This window comes from Amblyomma maculatum, chromosome 11, assembly GCF_055883805.1.
Source record: "Amblyomma maculatum isolate TAMU_Amacu chromosome 11, ASM5588380v1, whole genome shotgun sequence".
In the NCBI taxonomy this organism is placed as follows: Eukaryota; Metazoa; Arthropoda; class Arachnida; order Ixodida; family Ixodidae; genus Amblyomma; species Amblyomma maculatum.
Window position 1 is genome coordinate 157,179,265 of NC_139354.1, and position 23,586 is coordinate 157,202,850.

The window sequence follows — 23,586 nt, forward strand, 5'->3', positions numbered from 1 at the left end:
CGACGCAGCCTCGACCATCAGTTCACCAGAAGTGGCCACAGATATCAGGTCTCCAGCTCCTATCAACCACCACGCGCCGCGAACACAATCATTTTTTCACGGTGACGAGTATTAAGATGCGGAAAACTAGCTGGGCGACTTCTAGCGGTTCGCCCGTCACAAAGAGTGGAGCGACGAGCGTAGGCTCATAGCGTCTACTCAGCGCTCCAGTAGTATGCTAGGACTTAGTTCGGGAACCATGTGAACACCCTGTCCGCCTGGGAAACATTTCGCCGCAATCTTCTGCTTACATACCTCAACGCAGACCACCGGGAGAGAGTTGAAACTGAGTCTCCCGACCGTAACCAGCGGGCGAACGAAAGCGTGCGTGCGCGTGTATGAAGGGGGGGGGGCGGCATGGCGCGTCTCTTCAAACACATCCACCCCTCCTTGACGGAGGAGTAGCTCCGCCACCTCATGCGTGGGGTCAAATTGGAGCTGTTCGCCGGTCTTGTGCGCAGTCCACCGCGTACTGTTGCGGAATTTTTCACCAAAGTTACCACCATGGAGAGAAACTCCAGCAACGAGCGAGCGCGCCAATCCAAACGGTAAGTAAACACGCTTGGGCCCGTTGTTTCCTCCATACCGATATGGAGCGAAGTGACCGTTTTACATGACTTAATCCGGTCAGTCGTCAGGGAAGAATTACAAGCCTTTCAGCTGCCTTTCAGCTGCCTTCCAGCGCGCCTTCTTTCACATCTCTGTCGGAAGTCATCCAGAACGAGGTGCGCCTGGCAGCGCAGCAGCAGAGTGTCTCTGAGGTTCCATGAAGAAAAACTAACCAGCCAAGAAGCGCACACAGGAAAAAACAGACGCAGAAAGAAAGAGGCTGGATATTTTCTGTATGCATCTTCTTGGCTGGTCAGTCTTCGTGCTATGCACCAACTATCCCAACAACGTGTGTTGCTCTGAGTTTCTCCGCCAAGCTTGACGCCAAACCTACTGACCTATCAGACTACGACGTTAATGCCACGACTCAAGCAGTGCGGCCACCTACTCTTGCACGTGGACCTGCTCAGCCGGTCTATCAGTGACCATGGAAGTTTGCTGTCAGGCGTGCACTAGACCGTCGACCCCTCGGTTACCACCGTGGTGATGCGGAGACCTGACTAACCGCATTCGATCTTGAAAAAGCATATGATACCACTTGACGCTAAGGTATCATCCGCGACCTCTTCTCTCTTGGCATCACAGGGAACATGTTGAATACAATACGAAGTTACTTGTCTGAACGGACCTTCAAAGTTCGTGTTGGCAGTACATACTCAAAGCAGTACATACAGGAAAATGGTGTCCCTCAAGGTGGTGTTCTCAGTTGCACACTTTTCATAGTCAAAATGAACTCCTTAAAAAGTGTGTTGCCAAAAACTATTTCTTGCTCTGTATATGTTGATGACATCCAGATAAGCTTCAGATCTTGCAACTTGGTCATCTGTGAAAGACAGCTTCAGCTAGGTGTTAGCAAATTGTCCAGGGGGGCTGATGACAATGGGTTTAAATTTAACTCTGAAAAAAGTGTTTGTGTACTTTTCTCTAAGCAGCGTGGCGTCAGACCCGACCCCAACATTACACTGAATGATCAGAGCCTTGCCTTTAAAAAGGAACATAAATTTCTTGGCGTAGTTGTTAACGAAAAACTTTCCTTCACTGCCCACATAAAACAGTTGCGACTGAAGTGTCTCAAAGCAATGAATCTGCTAAAAATTCTCTCTCACCGGTCATGGGGCACAGACCGCGACTGCCTTCTGAGCCTTCTGAATAGTGTAGTTCTATCACGTATAGACTATGGCTCGATGGTCTATGGGTCAGCATCATCCTCTGCACTAAAATTACTCGATCCCGTGCACCACCTCGGCCTTCGCCTCGCTACGGGTGCTTTTCGAACTAGCCCAATTGCTAGCCTTTATGTCGAGGCGAACCGATGGTCACTGCAACGAAGGAGAGAATTTACTTGTGTAACTTATGCTATGAAGGTACTATGCCAACTGGACCATCCATGTCGTCGGCTCCTGCTTGACAAAACTAGCACAGCACTTTTCTCAAAAAAACCATCTCTAACACCGCCATATCCAGCCAGAGTTGCCACGCATATTGAACAACTGGACGTTCCGATTAACAGCCTTCATACAACTTCAGCAAAAGACTTAATTGCTCCTTGGGAAATGCATGCTGTTAATTGTGACCTGTCGTTTCTTTCAGTGTGGAAGCACGCATCCTCTATTGCCATACAGCGGCACTTCATGTTACTTCAGGCGAAGTACACTTGTGATGAATATTACACCGATGCTTCGAAGTCTGCTCAAGTGTCCTGTGCAGCACATGCACCGCACTTTTCACTTTCAAAAACACTGAACAGACATACAAGTATATTTACCGCTGAATGCCATGGAATCCTGCTAGCTGTGAGACACATTATAGAAAAGAAATTACAGACATCGATCTTCTACACAGCCTCCCTCAGTGTTTTAATGTCCCTATCCTTTCGAAAGTGGCACAATAAGAACCCAGTCCTGAATTCCCTCTATAACTCCCTTATGTCTGCCCATAAACTAGAACTTAATATTACACTGTGTTGGGTGCCAGGCCACCGCTGTATACCAGGTAACGAGGCAGCTGATAGGCTTGCTGCATCAGCTGCCCTTCGAAACACTACAGACACTGACAACATATCATATCAGGATCTCAAGCCACACATCAAAAACACGATCAGACAACAATGGAAAGAGGAGTGGGACACGGCAACTGAGAATAAACTACACACAATAAAACCAAGGATAGGCAGATACACTACAGAAAAATAAAACAGATTCAAAGAAGTAGCTCTGTGCAGGATGAGAATAGGACACACATACACAACACATTCATACCTTGTAACGAACTGTCCTGCACCACGTTGTTCGAGATGCGGTTGCCGGCTAACAGTGCTCCATATTTTAATTGAATGTCAAAGACTTGAACAGCATAGGAGACGTCACTTTCCTGAATTATACACGAAACAAATACCCACACATCCATCCATCTTTCTTGGCGATCATCCAATGTTTCCTTTAGAAAGACTTTTTAAATATTTATTAAAAGTAGGCTTTTTATACGGTGTCATTTATCAACATGGGCGTCAGCCCGTTTCTTTTAATTAAATGGCTTTCTTTTGAAGAAATTGTTGCTGAGGCAACTTATTCTTTTAACACGTACATCTCACCCTTTCAGTTTTACTCATACCACTAAACGTCTTAACTCAATGCTTTTAGGCCCTATACACCACTGCTTTTAGACTACACACTCCGGAAAAACTTTTAGGCCCTATACACCACCGTATTTAAGTACTTCATTAAATACCTCACCTCGGTCATTTTATTAACTTCAGTTGTCACTTCACCTTGTGTTTTGGCGCTCTTTGGCCAAAGATGCCCTTGCGCCATAAAAAATCAGTCTATCATCATCATCAATATAACCAAGCCAAGTCGCGGCACGCACCCTATCATGCATGAAGCAATCAACGGTCGAAAATGTAAGCAAACACTCAATTCTCTCCAACCAAACACAGCATATCAGCTTCATGATAAACGATGTAATTCAGTTTTTAACATCCCTATTCGACTACCGTCGATTATCACGTCAACGAAGAGCAATGCGCATGAAATGACTCTAGTACGAAAATGTAAATTTAGATGCACAGCACAAACCAACGTACAGCCTTTGTCAAAAGTTTAGAGCCCAGAGTGTTTGTATTTAAGCCGTATATTATGATTTCTTTAACAATCGTAGAAGTCCTTGCCATTGGAGAGGGTAGGACGAAAAACCTTGCCTTCAGCACTTTTGGAAACCTGGGGATGCATTACGGCTCCCAAGTAGACCCCCTGGCTTTTAAAGTTTTTACAAAATGTGTACACACACTGTAAAGCGCTTGCCCACCTACGCATCCACCACTCAATACATTCGATGGAACGTGTGCATATCCCAACACGCCCTCTTCCAGCCAACATGATAAGAGGGCTATAGTGACAGAAGTCTCGTGCGGGTGCAAGCGCTGACTCGCCACTATAGATACAAACATGGGTCCGGCCTGCACCATGGGGGTTGGTACAAGGCTGCAGTTATCCACCACAACGCTGTAATAAACGCACAAAGCATTACACACGCTGAAAAGGTTGTCATCATGCTAGCCTTCATAGATCAGGACTCACGGGCCATTATCCCCGACTCGAGGGGTGCCTGCTGCAATATCGAGCAAGGCAAACAAAATTATGAAAAACAGCGATTATCTCGTTGCCCGCCGCACATCGAGCGATCATCTGGACGCCAGCTCACACTGGCCTCGAAGGAAACGAAACGGAGAATGTCGCCGCCTAGCGCTCACTTTCCGGCTACCAACCTCGTCCCCTTCCGATCCAGACTCCAAACCTAATTCCGCCTACACTTTCAAAGAAATCATTCAATTTTACCAGTCCAGCCATTCAATATACCCTATGCACTGCAACGGCCTCACAAAGGCGCAGGAGTGCATTCTCCTTCGCCGTTACACCAAAACTTTACTCTGCCTGGCTTCTTCTGCAGGGTGACATGCAGCGAAGTGATACCACTGTAGCATAAATCCACTCTAGAAAGCACTTGTGTTTGTGTTCGTCTAGTCTCGTCCCTGTTACTGCTGCGATGCAATCTCCAGTATGCAAAGTCAATTAGCCAGTCACTATGTCCTACGCCACTCTCCCTTCCCTTTTGGCCCACTATATGCTCATGATCAGCTTAATTATACCCACTGCAGGAAGAAGGCCTCTCCACATTCCTCCAATTAACCCGGTCCTGTGCTAGCTGCATCTAGTTGACTCCTGCGAACTTCTTAAGCTCATCGACGCACCTAACTTTCTGCCGCCCCTTGCTATGCTTTCCTTCCCTTAGAATCTAATTTGTTACCCTTACTATATGCTTATAGCCACCAATAACCGCTAGTTTCCTTTTTTCGAATCAAAATTGTTACACAGCTGTTCTTTGGACAGCGTCTTGGTTTTCATAGCGTTTCGCTTCCAATTTAGCACGCATCTACTATTCAAGTAAAAATCACTTTGCAATAAGCAATTGAACAGGCAACTTTATAGCGCCGAGTGTGCGTCCAATCGGCTTTCCAATATAGATTCCGAAGCTTCTTTACACCTATCCCAGAATGTTGGATCTCGTGCTTCTGAACCTAGGTACACGCCATACCCACCAGGTAGAAAAAGGCGCACGCATGCACGAGCAACCAAACAGTCATGCTTGCTGAAGCGCTTTTCAATGGCAATGTGATGTGAAAAGGTTCCCGGATCACGAGGCTGCGCCATGACGTCAGTGGGATCTGGTTGTGTTGCTGTAGAAAGTGTCTCGTCAGACAGGATAGTGCTGGCACCAAGCTGCTGACCACTACTGAGGTCCTCCAGGTTTGGCTATTAAAGTACCCCCAGCAAGCGTCCACCAAACGTTAAGGGAAGTATACGCACGTAACCGCAACAGTTCACCATTAGTGACAAACCTTAGGGACAAACCATTAGGGACAAACACCCAGTCAACCTTCAGCGTCGTCTTTGTTTATCACACCATGCCAGCACGTTTTCGCCGTCATGATACTGCACACCGTTACGATATCCACATGCTTACCTTCCAACCAACGTTCCGGCTGGAAACCAAACGCAGTTTTTTTTTTTCGTGAACATGGCATGAATTGCCTTTAACGTATCCTCAGTAAGACAAAAGAATTTTGTTGCTTAGGAACATTAAACCCCACAAACCAACCAAAAAAGAATTTTAATATATGCATTTAATTTTGCAAAAATTTCATGCTGTGTATACAAGGGTGACGTCATCTATTTTTCTTAGGGACCAATACATCCCGGAAGGCCCAAAAATCTTTTGGAGATCTTACCGCTCCATTGTCGATAATTTCCTCGCAAGCACCCTCCAAAAGAGCTCGTTTGTGAACCCTTAGAGGTCTCGCGTTCAAGGCGAAGACCTCAGTGAGCCAAGTGCATTGAGATGTGCAGTAACGCTTTCTGAATACATTGCTGATGCACTGCAGATGCAGATATCATCTACAAAAATTGTTATGCGCACTCCTCGCGGAAGGCTTCTTGTTATATGTATAAAGGCAATATTGAATAGGAGAGGGCTGAGCAAAGCTCCTTGAAATACGCCCCTCTTCACTGCGTGAAAGACAGTTGGACCATTTGGAGCGCTCATAAAAATTTTCCGCTCTTTTAAATAGTGTCTAATCAAGGTGTAAAGCTTTCCTTCGAGGCCAAGACTGCGACAATTGCATGACAAAACGCAGAGTCAATTGCGGCCTTCATGCTTAGGAAAACAGATGTCGAGATCTGTGAAGATGCTCTTCAAGTGATGAGACAAGGGCGATGACATTATCAGTCTTCAGTCGAAGACCTATTTTAGCAATACCTATTTATTTATTGGCGATACTAATTTCGGCTTTCGAGGAACCAGGTGACGCGTTTGCAGATCCTTCGCTTCATAGGCTTATGATGATTACGAAATGCTAACTTTGAGATGTAATATGACCATTTTTTCTGTGGCATACCGTCCGCCTAAAGGTAGAAATAGTGCTTTTTTTTCGTTTCTTGAAGCATTTCTAAGTTGGGTTAACGAAAACGACTGCAAACTAATTCTCGGCGGAGACTTGAACATTGACCTTCTGCATTCGTCCCCACAAAGTGAAGAATTGTGTTGCACTTTAGAAACTAATGCGTTCACTAATATCATAGAGCAACCCACTCGTATACAGCATGGTACATCCACACTCATAGACATTTTTATCACAAACACTATAAATGTGCCTATCAGTTCAGGAGTTCTTCAAACACATATTAGTGACCACTTACCTATATATTTAGTGCTTAGTCATAAAAAGTTCCAATTAAAAGACGCGAAGCGGAGTGTTAATACATATCGGCAGATAAATGAAAGCACCCTGGAGGTTTTTTATAACTTACTTTCTAAGATATCCTGGGAGAGCGTTCTTTCGAGCACTGATGCGGAGGGGGCTTACAACACCTTCATACACAAATTTATAAATATTTATAATGATTGCTTTCCCTTCAGAACCCACAAACGGCCACGCAAAGCACGCAAACCCTGGATTACTGCAGAATGTATCAAAGCTATAAAGCTGAAAAATATTCTCTATCAAAAGTTTTTGAAATACAGAAACAAAACCGATTTAGATGAATTCAAAAAGCACAGAAACAGAACAAACAGTCTCTTACGGAAAACTAAAAGAGAGTACTTTGAAAACCTTTTCGTCCAGGACACGAAGCAAACTCCAGAATTCATTTGGAAAAAATTAAATACGCTCCTAAACCGCCACCCTGATTCAAATGATAACCCCAACGAGATAACTGTAAATGGTACAACTCTTGCTGGAGAAAACTTAGCTGTAGCTTTTAATGATTTTTTCACATCAGTAGGAAATAGCCATCATGACCCCAGCTGTACAGATTTTATGCCCCAACGAACAGAAGATAGTGCATTTTTATCTCCAGTGACTGCAGATGAGGTCGTGTCTACAATCATGTCTTTAAACAATTCTAATTGTACTGATATAGATGGCTTACAGATTCGGCCACTTAAGTATGTTACTATTATTATAGCTCCAGTTTTAGAGTATATCATTAATCAAATATTTTCATGCGGTCAGTTTCCTCGCCGACTCCAAGTGGCTAAAGTTACTACCATTTTTAAAGGTGGTGAGAAATGCAACATGTCTAATTACAGGCCCATTTCAATACTCCCTGTTTTCTCCAAAGTCGTTGAAAAACTAATACACGTTCGAATGAGCTCATTCCTAACCAAGCATCACATCATGACACAATATCAGTTTGGGTTTACGAAAAAACGATCCACAGAAAGCGCCTTGCTGGCGCAAAAAGAAATCATTCTTAATGCTTTTGAGCGTGAATTTTATACACTTATAATATTTGTAGACTATTCAAAAGCATTTGACAAAATCAATCACACCACGTTATTAAAAAAAAATGGAATATTATGGTTTCAGAGGCTGTTTTCTATCTCTCATTAAGTCTTACCTACAACACCGCCAACAAAGGGTACACATAAATAAATCTTGCTCCAGTTTCAAACCATTATTACACGGCGTTCCGCAGGGAAGTATTCTCGGGCCGCTGCTTTTCAACCTATACATTAACGACCTTGTTAACATAGATTTAAACACTTCATTTGTTATTTATGCCGACGATACAAGCCTATTTTTCTCACATCACAGTTTACCCCTGCTTGTTGAGAAAGCGAATGAAGTGCTTGATGTACTAAACACTTGGAGTCAAACTAATTCTTTAACTATAAACGTCTCGAAGACAAAATCAGTTCTTTTTCGCCCTAAAAATAAGCCAGTTAATTCCAATATTGTCCTTCGACTAGGTCTTTCGGTCATAGAGTTGGTACCAGTTATAAAAACGTTAGGTGTTCTTTTTCAAGAGAATATGCAGTGGAGCGCGCAAGCTGATCTTGTTCACTCCAAACTTTCGCGAACAGTAGGTATTCTTGCACGCTTTCGTTATTTTTTGCCAAAGCACATTAAATTTCTCTTATACAATTCCCTTTTCATGTCCACGCTATCGTATGGTTATTTGGTATGGGGAACAATGACCTACACAAACCTGTCCAAAATCTATCGACTACAGAAAAAAGCTGTAAGAATCATTTCTAATGAACCTTATGACGCACACACAGAACCTATATTTCATAACCTTAAGTTAGAACCATTACCGAACCTGTTCAACACAGTTCTGCTAAAACGTTATCATACTTATCGCATAAATAGTGACCCTTTCCTTGAAACACTTGCAACGCTGACTCCAGTTGAAAAAACGTATGGCACACGAAGCAGTGAGGTTTGGAAGATTCCCCATACCCGTACCAACTATGGCCGCCAAATGTTGATGTACATGCTACCACAGGCTCTTAATTCCTCTGTTAACAAGTCCAGCTAATCTATACAACAGTATATGTCCTCAAATCAAAATATTGTTAACACATGCAGTTCTGTACCACCCAATATTAGTCCTATCCTCTAAATGTACTTTGTAATATATAAAGCCGTCGTTATGTTTATAAGGGCTTTTTCTTGTTTTGTTGTGTTTTGTCCGCTGCTGTATTGCACTGTAAGCGGGGTGCTAGCCTTTGTCAAGCCATCGCAGGTTTTTTGCTAGCACCCTGCAGCATCACGAGTACTGTATAATCAGTGTTGATGCTAAATAAAATTATTTGTATTTGTATTTGTATTTGTATTTAGGCTTACCTACGCAGCTCAGTAGGGCGATTGGTCAAAAGGATGCATAACTTGGTGGCTGTGTTGAAGGTTTTAAAATGGGCACAATTTTCGCCAACTTCCATTACGTGGGGACCTCACCAGACATCCAGGAAGAATTGTATATTCCAGAAATCGAAGGCGGGAATTCTGAGGTCTGTTTGCGATTACGTCATAGGTCTCTTCTAATGCCCCGAAAGCGTCCGTCTGTTTATTTTCGTGATAGCTGTGGATAGTTCTTCAGTTGTGAAAGGTAGGTCCATCGCTGGCACTGCCGCCCGGGGGATTTGTGACAGACCATCTGTGGAGTGTGCGGAAGGCCCTGACCCCACTGACAGTAATTTGCAGTATTCTTATGAGACTAATGTATTTTCGTTCATGCAGAGATATATATAGTGCTGTGAAAGGTCGAAACTGTTAGATGGGAGTTAGCATATCGCGAACTATCCGCCAAATTATGGCTACTGGTGGGCGCACATCCAGCGTAGAACAAACGTCACGCGATCTGTGCCGTCTAAGCTTATCCAGGTAGCGTCGAATGTGATGTGCCCGTCAGCAGGCACCAAAGCCTTTAAGCTTTTTTGTGCGCAAAGGTTTCCTTTCAGCTAGCTTGCGAATAGCGCATAGCCTTTGAAATGTATCATCATTTGAGGGTAAGCTATGACTTTTAGCTGCAATTTGTGGTCTTTCTCTGAGGCAATAAGTAGTTCCTCGTTTCTGGTTGCGGCAGTAAATCCTTGCTTGCAGCCCCTTTGTATGCATGCCAGTCCGTAGATTTTATGAGAACTTTTATTGGTGACATCTGCGCACGAATAGCTGATATGAGGACTTGGTAATGGTCACTCCCATATGTTTCTAAATCGGCGCGTCAGCCAAAGTAGTGGACAGCTGAACTTGTCACAAAGGTCACGTCAATGCTGCTGGCAGTCGTCAGGCCTCGTAGATGGGTTATGCTGCCGTCATTTAGCGGTTCAATTGAATGTTTTGCGAAAAGCTCTGCAAGCACTTCAGGCACATGTGTGTGTGAGCTTCCGCAAATTTCATTGAGAGCGTTGAAGTCTCCGCAAATAATATGTGGAGTGGGCGTCCTTATTACCAAGTTTTCAAGCTTCGAAGCATCGAATGACCTGCCTGACTCAAGATATACTCTATTACTGTTACGGCGCACACATACTGTCTGTCATTGTGAGGCGGGACTTCAACCAAGGAGGCCGGGATATCATTGCGAAAACCTATCAGCAGTTTGCTGACCTCATCTGGTTGCTGTGAATGATGAAAATTGTATCCGTGTAGGCTGAAAGTTTCCTGCACGCGCAGTTCATAGATGACTATGAAAGGGAAGTGGTACTCTCGCGCAAGCTGCCGAAGATCGGACAGTTTCGAGCGTAATCCACGAGCGTTCCACTGGAAAATGATGCATGTTGTCCGCCTAAGTCTGATTACGTGCGTAAAAGGCACTTGATAGTATTTTCATTCATAATATTTACGCTTAACTTGTTTGCTTTGGGAAGCATAGAGGCGATACTTTTTTTAGGGGGAGGAATGTTGTGAGCAGTTGAAAGCTTTATTTGTTGATATTTTCAACAGCCTCCAGCACGCGGCCTTATCACTGTGGAAGAAGGGCTGATTGGGCGAGTTGGTGAACCATGATGGACAGCAATATAAGTGCGCAACAAAGACGAGACAAAAAGGAGAAGTGGACAACGACGGCGCCGCCGTTGTCCATTTCTCCTCTTTGTCTCGTCCTTGTTGCGCACTTATAATACTGTTTATCACTGTGATTGCAACGCAAGGAACGACCTTGTTCACGCTCAGTGCCGACGAGACTCGGCTTCTTTTTCTTTGTCACGCAAGATACGTCGAGTTATATCTCGAACTACTCCAGCCACTCGCATCCATTTCCACAATATCCCAAGTTGTTCTCGTGATCTTCTGCGCGTTTATCTAGATACTTGTTAGCCCATTTTAACGTAAATTGAGTGCTGCAGAATGTAACGAGCATTCGTACTTAGACGAGCGACGAGCCGGCTCTTGCTGTTATCGCCACAGCTGAGTTGCTGAGTTCTTTTGGAAGCGCAAGTCAGCCTAATAAAGAGCAAAGTGCGACACCAGTCTCTCCATTTGCTTCTTTCAGCATCATTATCATTATCAGCCGGACAATACTCAAGCAGGGTGAGGCCTCTCTCTTATTCGTCCAATTAATCCTGTGCTAGAACATCCATTTCACCCTAGTGCACTTCGTAACCTCATTCGCCCACCTGACTTTGTGCCGCCCCCTGCTACGCTTTCTTTCATTTGGTAGTCAGTTTGTTACTCCTATTGGCCATCAGTTCAGTTCAGTCGTTCAGTCATGTCCGACTCTTCGTGACCCTATTCACCATGTCACGCCACGCTTTCCGGTCTCTATCTTCCTAACATCACATAACTTCATCTGCAGTGCCTCGAGGATGCCATCTAACCATCGCGTTCGCTGCCTACCCCTTCTCCGGCGACCCTCAACCTTCCCCAACATCAAATCTTTCTCCAGCGACTCCTTTCTTCTCATCAGATGACCAAAGTAGCTGAGCTTTAACTTTAGAATTTGACCCTCCAATGAGCAGTCAGGGTTTATGGTCGACAATATCGACTGATTTGATCTTCTGGCAGTCCAAGGAACTCTCAAGAGTCTTCGCCAGTACCACAATTCAAACGCGTCAATTCTTCGGCGGTCAGCCTATTGGCCATCGGTGATCATCTATTCGCACTACATACGCTAGCCATGGGAATTACTTCTGAATTTCCACTAAAATGTCATGAACTCGAGTTATTTCCCTGACCCACACCGAACGCTTCCTATCTCTTTATGTTACACTTGCCATTTTCCGTTCCATAGCTCTCTGTGTTGTCCTGAAGTAGAGCCACTTTCGCTAGCCTCCACATTTCAGAACCTTAGCAGGTAACAGGTAACAGTTAACAGGTAAGATGCCATTGTTTTAAACTTTACTCTTCAGTTATTACGGTAAGCTGCTAGTCATAATACGCGAGTACTTTTCAAATGCGCCCCTTCCCAGACTTATTCTCCTAGTTCTTTCTTTTTCATGATCCGGATCAGCGGGCACTTCTTGTCCTAAGTAGACATATTGCCGCGAAACCATCAAAACTGTATTTATTGTCTTTAGTAGCCGCTGGCATGCGGCGTTCTCTCTCTGATTCTGGATCGCGTGTCAGTTTTGTATTCTTTGTTTGTTAATGCTCGATGTCACGAGTCACACCTTTATCAGTTTGGTTGTAGCGCAAGATGCACCGAGATCTGTCTCTAAGATTCCGGCCACTCGTGTGTCTTTCTACAATGTTCCACCCTGTGTTTGTAGCATTTGCGTCGTTATCTAGATTGTTCTCAGCAGCTTTTAAATTGAGCGTTGACGAGTGCGACAGGGATTCTTTGTTCGACGATCGACGAGCACGATTGTTGTTATCGCCGCCGCCGCGTTGATTAGCGGGCACACGTCAGCCCAATAAAGAATTAATTCCAGTACCATCAAGCCTGTGTCTTCATTTGGCGTCTATAAGTCTATAAGTCGGGCCGGAAGCATTCCGACGCAGACTGCTTATCACGCGCTCCCGTCGACGCTCCCCCGAAGGACGATGACGACGACGCCTTCTTGGGATTGGTAAGCGCCAGCAGTTTCGCAGAACAGCAAACAGACCCTGAGCTAAAAGCGCTAGCCGATTACTTAGGGGGAAAGACCGCTTCCCCTCCTGGTGTGTTCAGGCGACATTTATCATCGTTCGCGTTAAGCAATGGCCTCCTCGTAAAGAAGAATTTCGCACCCAACAGGACCGCGCAACTTCTTGTAGTGCCTGAAAACCTCCGGCAGGAAATTCCGCAGGCGTTGCATGATGAGCCCACAGGAGACCATCTCGGATTTTCACCTACGTTGCGTCGAATCCAGGAGAAGTACTACTGGCCGCCACTGCCTGCCGAAGTTGCGCACTACGTGAAGACATGTCGTGAGTGTCGACGACGCAAGACGCCGCCTATCGGACCAGCAGGACTACTAAACCCGATTTCGCCCCCAGACCTGCCCTTTCAAAAAATTGGGATGGATCTCCTCGGCCCTTTCCAGCTTCGTTTATGGGTGACAAGTGGATGATCGGGGCCACTGACTACCTTACCTCTTTCGCCGAAGCAAAAGCACTGCCCAATAATACCGCGGCAGAAGTTGTCAAATTTTTTGTCGAACAAATTTTCTTGGGACACGGCGCCCCAGAAGTGCTCATCACGGACAGGGGAACGGCGTTTACGGCAGAGTTGACGCAAGCAGCCTGGAATACAGTCATACAAGCCATCGACGAACAACTGCGTACCATCATCAGACCAATGGCCTTATGGAGCGCCTGAACAAAACGATCGCGGAGATGATCGCAATTTACGTCGACGCTGAACACAAGACCTGGGACGTCATCTTGCCGTACGTGATCTTCGCGTATAACACGGCAGTCCAGGAGACGACCATAGCGACCTCGTTCAAGATTATGTACGGCAGGGAGCCCACAACGACGCTCGACGCAATGCTGCCGCACGTAACCAGCGAGGACAACCTTGACATCGCCGCCTACCTGCAGCATGCAGAGGAAGCTCGACGACTCGCACGGCTGAGTATTAAAGACTAACAACGCACCGGCAGCCGACGATACAAACTTACGACGCCACGCAGAGTATAATTCAGGAGACCAAGTGGAGATTTGGACATCTATTCGCCTTCGCGGACTAAGCGAAAAGTTGTTGCGTCGATGCTTTGGGCCGTACAAAATCATTCGTCCCGTCGGACCACTGAACTGTAATGTTTCTATTTAAGTTGTTTTGTTTATTTTGCATCATCAAGACGATGTTTTTTTAAGGGGGGAGTAACATGGTAGAAGAACAAATGGTAGCATAACTCCCATAGAAGCCTGCGTGTCGACTCTGAGCGAGGCTTCAGTTTCCCGGCGCCCCCTGCGAACTATGAGGCAAAACAAACACGTGACGTTGCTTGTGACGTCACAGTAACGTACTTTTGGCGGGGAATTTGATTGTCTTTTTACTTATGAACGAAAAACAAGGCCAACAACGACGAAGGCCGAACGATGCTCGGATAAGGCAGAAAAATGGACACCGTAACTGTTCAGCCAACTTTACTTAACATGGATTTCTACTGTCAAGTTTTACGTTAACTGAAATGTTACGGCATCTTTAACCACCTTATCATAGCATCGTTCTGCCTCCGTCGTCGTTAGCCTAGTGTTTCGTCGCGCGTCATGTAAACGCATTCTGGGGCTTATTTCTTCGGGCACGTTTGTGAATAAGGGCCTTCAAGTGAATTCGGCAAACGCATGGATAGAATCACATGGCTTGAGGCATTTCACTAAGGGCATAAATGAGTGAATCTGTGCTGCATAGAAAGCCAGGCTTTATTATTTCACGATTACACAACAATGAAATCTTTAAGTGTAGGAAAGCGGCCATCGCTCATTCGTCACGGTCTTCATGAAATCCTCGTGATAACAAAATGACCTGAGCGTAGGTCTCCAAACGAGACATGGTGAGATTATAAAAGGGTAAAAGATCTTGCTAACAAACAAAGTACATATCAGTGTCAAAGAACAAAAAACAAACGAACGGAATAGCTAACGCTAGCGCTAGAACGCCAACCTGTAAGAGCTTAGGTAACCAATTCAAATTGGGTATTGATAGTATTTTGAAGTTAATGCGTCTGAGAAGTATCTACGATATAGCTTCGCTCCAATAAATCTCGCCCTGTTCACGATTCCATTATTTTACTCGCGCTTCATTTGGCCCTGAGAGGAGTCAATGTGAGGTTACAAATTTACAACTTAAGCATTTAACATGTTCATGAGAAAGATCCCATTGACAGTAGGAACTTCACTGTGATAACAGCTAAAGCACGTTCAGCGAACGTTGGTGCGGTAATACGACGCAGTAAGCAAAACACGCAACAAAGGGACCGGAACGGAAGGCTTTGCGCAATGCGACACGCGTCTTGGGGGCAATAACATCTCACCTTCACCGTTCAATTAAAACATGCAGCGATACACCGCTCATGCAGACGTGTATCCGAAAACAAGCCACCACTTTTGTGACGTGCCTGGGAGGCCGAGCCGAGCCGCCGAGCTGTGACGCAGCATTGTCCCATCGTCCGGAAATGCGCACATGCAGCGGCAATCAGTTCCTCATTGAGCACAGACAGTCTTGCTGTAAAGCTCTACCACAACCAGCAGAATGAAATACTGTTTGGTACAGATAAACCACTCTGTACGCAGCATGCAACGATGAACGTTGAACCGGGGCCGATGACGCACCCATTCCGCGGATGAAAAAAGCTTTGATCTGAGCCATTTCTGAGCTTTAGGCAACTGCGCAGCGGATAATAAATGGCCGAGAGAGGCCGCTAGAAACAAGTTAAAATATTATTATAAATGTGACAAGTTTTTTTCTTAGGCAAGAAACAAAAACTGCATTCATTCCTGAGCGCGAATATTATGTTTGCTTTCTAGTTCTTTGTAGTTCTGGCAGATCCTATTTTCTGTGCACCAGTAATTTGCCTCACAGTTCGCAGGAGCCCTCATCATCGAGTTGGTGCCGCTGGCAGTAGGTAGCTGCACGCGTTTTCTTCTAAGTTGGGCGACCAGTTGTACATAGACCTTGGGGAGTAATGCCCCGAAACCTTCAAATCTGTATTTATTATTTTTTAACAGCTGCCGGCATGCGGCCTTATTACTCTGATTCTGGATCGCGTATCAGTTCTGTATTCTTTGTTAATGCCCGATGTCGCGAGACGCACCTTTATCAGTTTCATTGTAGCGCAAGATGCACCGAGATCTGTCTCGAAGATTCCGGCCACTCGTGTGTCTTTCTACAATGTTCCAGCTTGTGCTTGTAGCAGTTGCGGCGTTATCTAGATTGTTCTGAGCAGCCGTTGAGTGCGACGGGGATGCTTTGTTCGACGATCGACGAGCACGATTGTTGCTATTGCCGCTGCCGAGTTGCATAGTTCTTTTGCGGGCGCAAGTCAGCCCAATAAAGAGTTAATTTTAGTACCATCAAGCTTTTGTCTTTGTTTGGTGTCAAGGGCCTTGTCACCACTACGTGACAATATTCGCCTCAAACTTCGTGTTTCGCAGCCTATTGCAAACTACTGCTCCTTCCCGTCGTTGTTAAAGAATACCTTAATCTTCTGCATATTGATTTTAGGCCCACCTTTCTGCTTTTCCTGTCTAAGTCATCAGACGTTCCTTGCAGTTCATCCACTATGTTGCTTAGCAAGGCAATCTCTTCAGCAGATTGCCGATTCTTGAGGAATACTCCATCAAAATTTAATCCCAACAGCTACCATTCTAAGTCTGAATATTTCTCCTAAGCAAGCTGTGAATAGTACCGGACATATCGTGTCTGCTTACCTAACACTATTCTTTATGGCAATTTTATTACTTTCCTTATGCAGATCTACGGTATAGCTATGCAGACGCTATAGATATCTTATAGTACTTTGACATAGGGCTCATCTACACCCCGATTTCGAATTGTCTGTACGAGTGTCGAAGATTTGACCGAGTTAAACGCTTTTTTGTAATCAATGAACGCTATATATAATGAGTAGTTATATCCTGAGCATTTCTTTATCACCTGGTTGAAAGTATGGATATGATCAATAGCACGTAACGGGTAGTGTAGTACACTTTGCCAAAACCTGTGTGGTTCTTTGGTTGCTTGAAGTCTAAGGCTGCCTTGATTCTAATACGGTTACTTTTCTAATGCGGTTATGGTTACCTTGTGTGTAACATCCGGGTAGTAAGCTGGTGTGTCTGTGATATTTCATGTCCTTATAGCGTTCCTTTTTTATGAAATAAGACAATTATTCCGATGCAGTAGATGTCACCAGGCATTGCATATACAGAGTGGCCAGGTTTTCTAGCACAATATCCCCCATCCGTCGAAAATCTGTATTTACCGGATCCTCCTCAGCTGCTTTTCTTCTTTTCAGTTTTTAAAGCTTTGTTAACTACGTGCGGCGTTACTGGCGGAACGTTTAATTCCTCTTCACTATTTCGAATCTTATTATTGTTCTGACAACTTCAGCTATTGTATAGGTCAGTATGGAACTCCCCATAAACTTTGACCAGCTTGTACACATTCGTGACGACATTGACCGTTATGCCACTTAGCGCATGCACCGGGCATTTGTCTATGCCTAATTTCCTCTGCTCCGCTTTGCGGATACCACCATTCTTTACAGCACGCTCGATTTTCTGCATGTTAAAGTTATCTATATTGGACATTTTGCACCTATTGATTACGTTTGATAACTCTGTCAGTTGCCGTTGGGTTGGCGTCTTTCATCTTTGGTGTCTCTTATAAAATATTTCATCTGTTCAGACAGTTTACCGGTATCTTCAGTAACTCAAAATAACGGCTTGAGGGGCTAGTTGGTGCTGCATCGTATTCAGATATGTGGCGCAACAACACAGACACAAAGGAAGATACACAACACACGCGCGTTGTTGTGTATCTTTTGTGTTTGTGTTGTTGCGCCACATATCTGAATACGATGCTTCAGTAACTATCCTACCAGCTACTTCTAAAGCGCATTCAGTAAGGGCATCTATGAAGGTGTAGTTCATCGCTTCTACACTAAGGCGATATTCCTCGGTTAAAGCTGAATATGAAGCATAACTGACAATTGAGAGAGTTGGTACAACATCTTAGAGATTAAATAGCGCTCACGACACGGGACAAGGAAGAAAACACATCACAAGCGCTTGTGGTGTGTTTTTTTCCTTGTCCCGTGTCGTGTGCGCTATTTAATTTCCAAGATAAAGCTGAATAACTCTTCTGGAGCGAAATCCCGAGTATCGATCAAACCGCTAATTCGTTAATGAGCTTCTTTCCTACTAATCTGTCTTAATCCATCTACAAAATCTAGACTAAATGGGTGTTTTACCATCCGATGGTCACTGCATCGCACCTTTCCAATTGCCACCATAAACCGCGCAACGTCAGGGTTAAAACATTGTATGAGAGATTTTCCATTTCCACTTTGGTTCTTACGTTTGCTGACAGGTATTCAAGATTCTAAGTACTTGCGTTCTGCGAACTCAACAAGTAACTCCGCCCTGCTATTCGTAGTACCAATGCCATAGTCACCCACTGCTTGGTCTCCAGCCTGCTTTTTGCCTTTCTTAGCACTGGAGTCGCCCGTCAATACAGTGTACTGCCTTTTTACTTTCTCCATTGCCGACTCTACATCTTCTTTGAAGCTTTAGACTGCCTGGCCATCATGACTACATGTACGTGGTGGCCATAGCAAATCTGAAGGCGGCCCAGGTCACATCTTGGGGTCACCATTGTGCACATCGTAGTATAATATAGGTTCAAATAATCAGAGGCCAAATTGTGGGGGCGGCAGTATTTGGAGGTGGTCACCCTGTTCGCCATAGCTCACTTAGACTGGACATCAATTTTGGTCCAAATCAGCCAAAGCGAAATTTTCTTGGTGGCCGAGACCACTCTTGGGGATGGCCGAGGCTAACACTGTGGGCCACCATCATGTTCGTCATAGTCAAATTAGGCTGGACATCGACATTTTGTACACATGGCTACGCACCCGCGTACGCAGCCTTGGCATGGCGATGGCATACGTTACTACATTAGAATAACGGCCTGGGGGGCGAGTTGGTGCATGATGGAATTGAACGGCGGCGCAACACGGAAACGGACACAGACAAGAAGGGGACACCACATGCGCACTACCAACTATTTATTAAACGGAAAGGTCGCATATTTATACGTGTATCTCAAGCATCACACTCATCGCCACAGTCCGCTCCAAACCCAACACGTGAACGCCGAGCAGCACCAACAGGAAATCAGACAAGATATTTCTAACCTCAGTAGATAAACTATTAAAAACGAAAAAAAAAAAAACAAAAACAAAACAAAACATTTTTTTTTTCCTTTTTTAAAAAAACGGAAGGCAGGCCATATCTCATAGCAAATGCAGTGTGGACCGAAAACAGCAGAGTAAGACAAGAGAAGCGACCAGCCCGAACCCTAACAAATAAAAAATAAAACGATAAAACAATCGTAGCAAAAGCAGAGTCAAAACAGTTAAGCAAAAGCAGTCAGAACCCTAAGCCAACAACAAAAGACGATCGTAGCAAAAGCAGAGTCAAAACAAATGAAGCAAAAGCAGTAAAAAAAAAAAACCGTAACAACAACAACAACAGTAAACAACAACAAAAGACGATCATACCAAAGGCCGAGTCAAACAAAGGAAGCAAAAGCAGTCAAAAACCTAAACCAACACCAACATTTGTAGCTCAGTGAAAGAAATGAAGCGAAAGCAGTCAAACACAATCGTATACCAAAGGCATAGTCAAAAAAGAGGGGCAAAAACAGTCAGGAACCTAAAAGCAACTAAAAACGATCGTAGCAAAAGCAGAGTCAAAAACAAAATAAACAACAGCGGTCAAACCTAAAACAACAGCAACAAAAAGCACAGTTAGCAAATGCAGAATCAAACGAGCGACGAAATTAACAATCCGCCTAACTAAACATCACAAGGCCGTTAAAAATTCCGGGCTTAAAGTCGCACCGTGCATGCCATCACAAAAAATTATCAAGGAATGAAACTTCATTTCTACGGAGGGATACAGACGAGTCGCTAACACAAATGCTACCCTTCTTTTTGATCATAAAGGCTTCAAGAATTTCCCGTGCCACCTGATCGCGACTGATTTTTTTTTTTTTTTACTGCTTTTGCTTCATTTGTTTTGACTCTGCTTTTGCTACGATCGTCTTTTGTTGTTGGCTTAGGGTTCTGACTGCTTTTGCTTAACTGTTTTGACTCTGCTTTTGCTACGATTGTTTTATCGTTTTATTTTTTATTTGTTAGGGTTCGGGCTGGTCGCTTCTCTTGTCTTACTCTGCTGTTTTCGGTCCACACTGCATTTGCTATGAGATATGGCCTGCCTTCCGTTTTTTAAAAAAAGGAAAAAAATGTTTTGTTTTGTTGTTGTTTTTTTTTTTTTCGTTTTTGATAGTTTATCTACTGAGGTTAGAAATATCTTGTCTGATTTCCTGTTGGTGCTGCTCGGCGTTCACGTATTGGGTTTGGAGCGAACTGTGGCGATGAGTGTGATGCTTGAGATACACGTATAAATATGCCACCTTTACGTTTAATAAATAGTTGGTATTGCGCATGTGGTGTCCCCTTCTTGTCTGTGTCCGTTTCCGTGTTGCGCCGCCGTTCAATTCCGTTACTACATTACTTCGTTAGAGGTCATATTCCAGTGTCATTGACGTTCGATAATGGTTAGCAGTAGGGAAACGAGCTAAAGTGAGCTAAGAATCCATGCAGAAATAATTGACCAATTTGTTCCATGCCACGCGGGCAAATGTGTTTTGTGTGCGCCGATCTTGACACAGGTTTTGACTACAGGCGGCGTATTTCAATATTTCGCAACATACTGATTGAAAACTTCTCTTTGCAGTAACGGGGACACCGCCGGCGCCCAACACGTGTTTGCGGCCCTTCGTGGGCCAGGCGTGCGACGAGTACCTATATGAACGCCAGTGGTTCTACAACCCGCTACGCTCTGCCTGTGAACACCTGTCGCAGTTGTGCCTGGCCGGCCGGAACCGGTTCCCCAACTACGCCGCCTGCACCGAGAACTGCCTCAGGAGGGAAGACGCGGTGGCCCGAAAGCATGTCGTGCAGGAAGTTCCCACTCTGGGCTACCAGTAGCACTATACCAACGGAATCGATTGATCACGCTCTATCAACGTTTCCCGCTGCTCTCCTAGAAATGAAGCTGCGCATCACATCTGATTCTCCTCATCCAATGTTGATACACTCAAATCACTTTTTAGAAAGCGGAAATTAATTATTGATGCAATAACTTCGCACTTCTCATATAGGTCTTCTCAGGTTACAGGACTTGCGAATATAAAATACAATACAAATTAATATTGTATAGCAGAAAGTTTGTGTGTATATGCTTATTTTGCCTTCAAGACCCGACGCATTGAAGACGGACAAAATTTTGCAACAGCAAAAGCCAGCCAAGTACATTTTCGCTTGAGCCTCTGATGACCACAGGAGACAAGGCGCTTTGCTGCAGAAGGAATAAGAGCAACAATAGCAGAGTCGAACGTTGAGCTAGTTGGTCACACATCTCTTGGAAGAAGGCAACAGAGCAGGTAACAACACAAAACATAAGAAGCACGCACAAACAGCGGTGTCCTTGTGTTTGTGTATGCTTCTTATGTTTTGTGTTGTTACCTGCTCTGCTGCCTTCTTCCAAGAGGGAATGAGAGTAGTTGGGCCGCTTGATTTTGATATATGAGTACTTATCCCGAAGCATTAAACTTCCTTTGCCACTTCGTTGCAACGACACCTTTTATTCATATTTTTATACCTTTTACAAGCTGAAACTATGACCAAGGTCTTCCAAAAAAAAATAGTTTGTCTATTCCTTCAACTTCACTACGCTGAAGGCTCACTTTTTTGTTTCCAACAATGGACGGCAACTTCGCAACTTAAGCTTTGGGATTGTCTCTCACTTTATTTTTGTGTTCTTTTAGCTCCCTATTTTTTCATCAATACTTTTTATTCCAAGCGTCCAGCTCTTTCATTTACCTTGCTTTAACGTAGATAGGGAGGAGTAAAGGCTGCTTCTTTTTTTTAATTGTTTTAGTCTCTTGCTTGTGGAAACACAAACACAAGATAAAAAGATTTGAATGAATGAACGAACACAATGCCGAATAGACAATATGAATTAATTGCTGAAGGAGGACTATATAGGCCGCACTGTCGTGTTCAGATAAGACGAAGGAATTTTACATTTCCCAATTCTTGCGTGTTTATTTTCCTTAGTTATAGTCCACCAGTAAGGCTTTTTTGAGGCTACGTCGTTTCAACGAATTTGATATAATAATTAAAAATCATAACCAGCTGTTCGTACCTGTATATGCACCCTGCAATGCAGTTTCACGTAATATTGCGCGCCATCTGGCGCATAAATAAAGAAGCTTGAAGGCGCTCGGGCACGCTGGCCTTGCTTTGCTGCAATTTCTTGGCGTGAAATTTTTTGGGCCCTGTATTGTACCTGAAAGGGGTTTTGCACTTTGCAACTCGCAATGGTGCACCCATTCATGCATTTCAGGGCCCGATGATGCCATAGGAACTGCGTAATCACTCATTACCAAAGTTCAGACGAACAAAAGTGGGCTTCAAAGACTGCCACAATCGTGAACTGTTGCCAAGTGTGAGGCAGTATAGTTGTTTAGAGTAAACGCGAAAGCAAAAGTTGGATGATCGCAGTGCGACGAATCAATAAAGTGGCTAAAACAGACTCTTAGGCAAATTGGTGATCCACCGATTGTAGACAGCACTCGTTTGTATACTTCTTGCGTCGTCGTCTTTTTTCCGCTGTCTACACTTAGGAAACTGAATTGCTGCCCGTTAACAAATTAATAATAACAATGTCATACCAAATTTTGTTTCTCACGGTACGCGTAGTTTGCAGAGGTGGTCGATTTGTTTTGACAGTTCACTGTTTCGCAAATGTTTCAAAGGTCGGTGGATAGACTTCTCGTTAGAACCGCAGACATCGTCTTGCCGAAATAAACAAGAGTGCAAGGTAACTCTTAGCGCTAGTTTGCGTTGCACTGCTCTGTCTCACTGCGCCATGAACGTTTACTTATTTCACAGTGACGATCGAACTACTAGTAGACGTGCTCGTAGCAAGTTGAGAGAAACAGTACACGTTGGCCAGGAGCTGCCCCCGTTTTGGTCCTAATTTGGTTTACTTGAATTCTTCATGCTCTTTGAAGCGATTCATGCCAGACAAATACTCCCTGGCTTTGCTGCTGTCGGCCATGTTTCTTGTCCGCTATCCTCTTAGCGCTGTTCATGTCTATTGTTGGCGCATGTTCTGGAGTTCATTCGTAAAAATAAAGACTCTCAGCTGCTTCAAAACAGGGCACAAAATAGTGTGTGCAGTGTTTAGGCCACCCAGCTAAATTAAATTGGTTCACAGGAAGGGAAAGGCGCAGTAACTGTCACACTTGCTCTGTGGACACCCGAACCGCGCCGTAAGGGAAGGGAGGAAGGTGGGAATGAAAGTGGAAAGAGAGAAGGAGGAGCCGTAGTGGAGGGCTACGGAGCAATTTCGACCACCTGGGGATCTTTAACGTGCGCTGA

The 23,586-nt window shown here is 44.4% G+C and overlaps 1 protein-coding gene across 1 annotated transcript in view; it reads left to right on the top strand.

Moving 5' to 3' along the window:
- The window catches only part of LOC146175250 (tissue factor pathway inhibitor 2-like), a 50,733-nt gene extending 29,607 nt beyond the window's left edge, over window positions 1-21,126 (top strand). The window contains exon 3 of the mRNA XM_084585554.1: window positions 20,873-21,126. Coding sequence (XP_084441680.1) covers window positions 20,873-21,126 — 254 coding nt within the window. The remainder of the gene's footprint in view (window positions 1-20,872) is intronic.
- The last annotated feature ends 2,460 nt before the right edge of the window (window positions 21,127-23,586 follow it).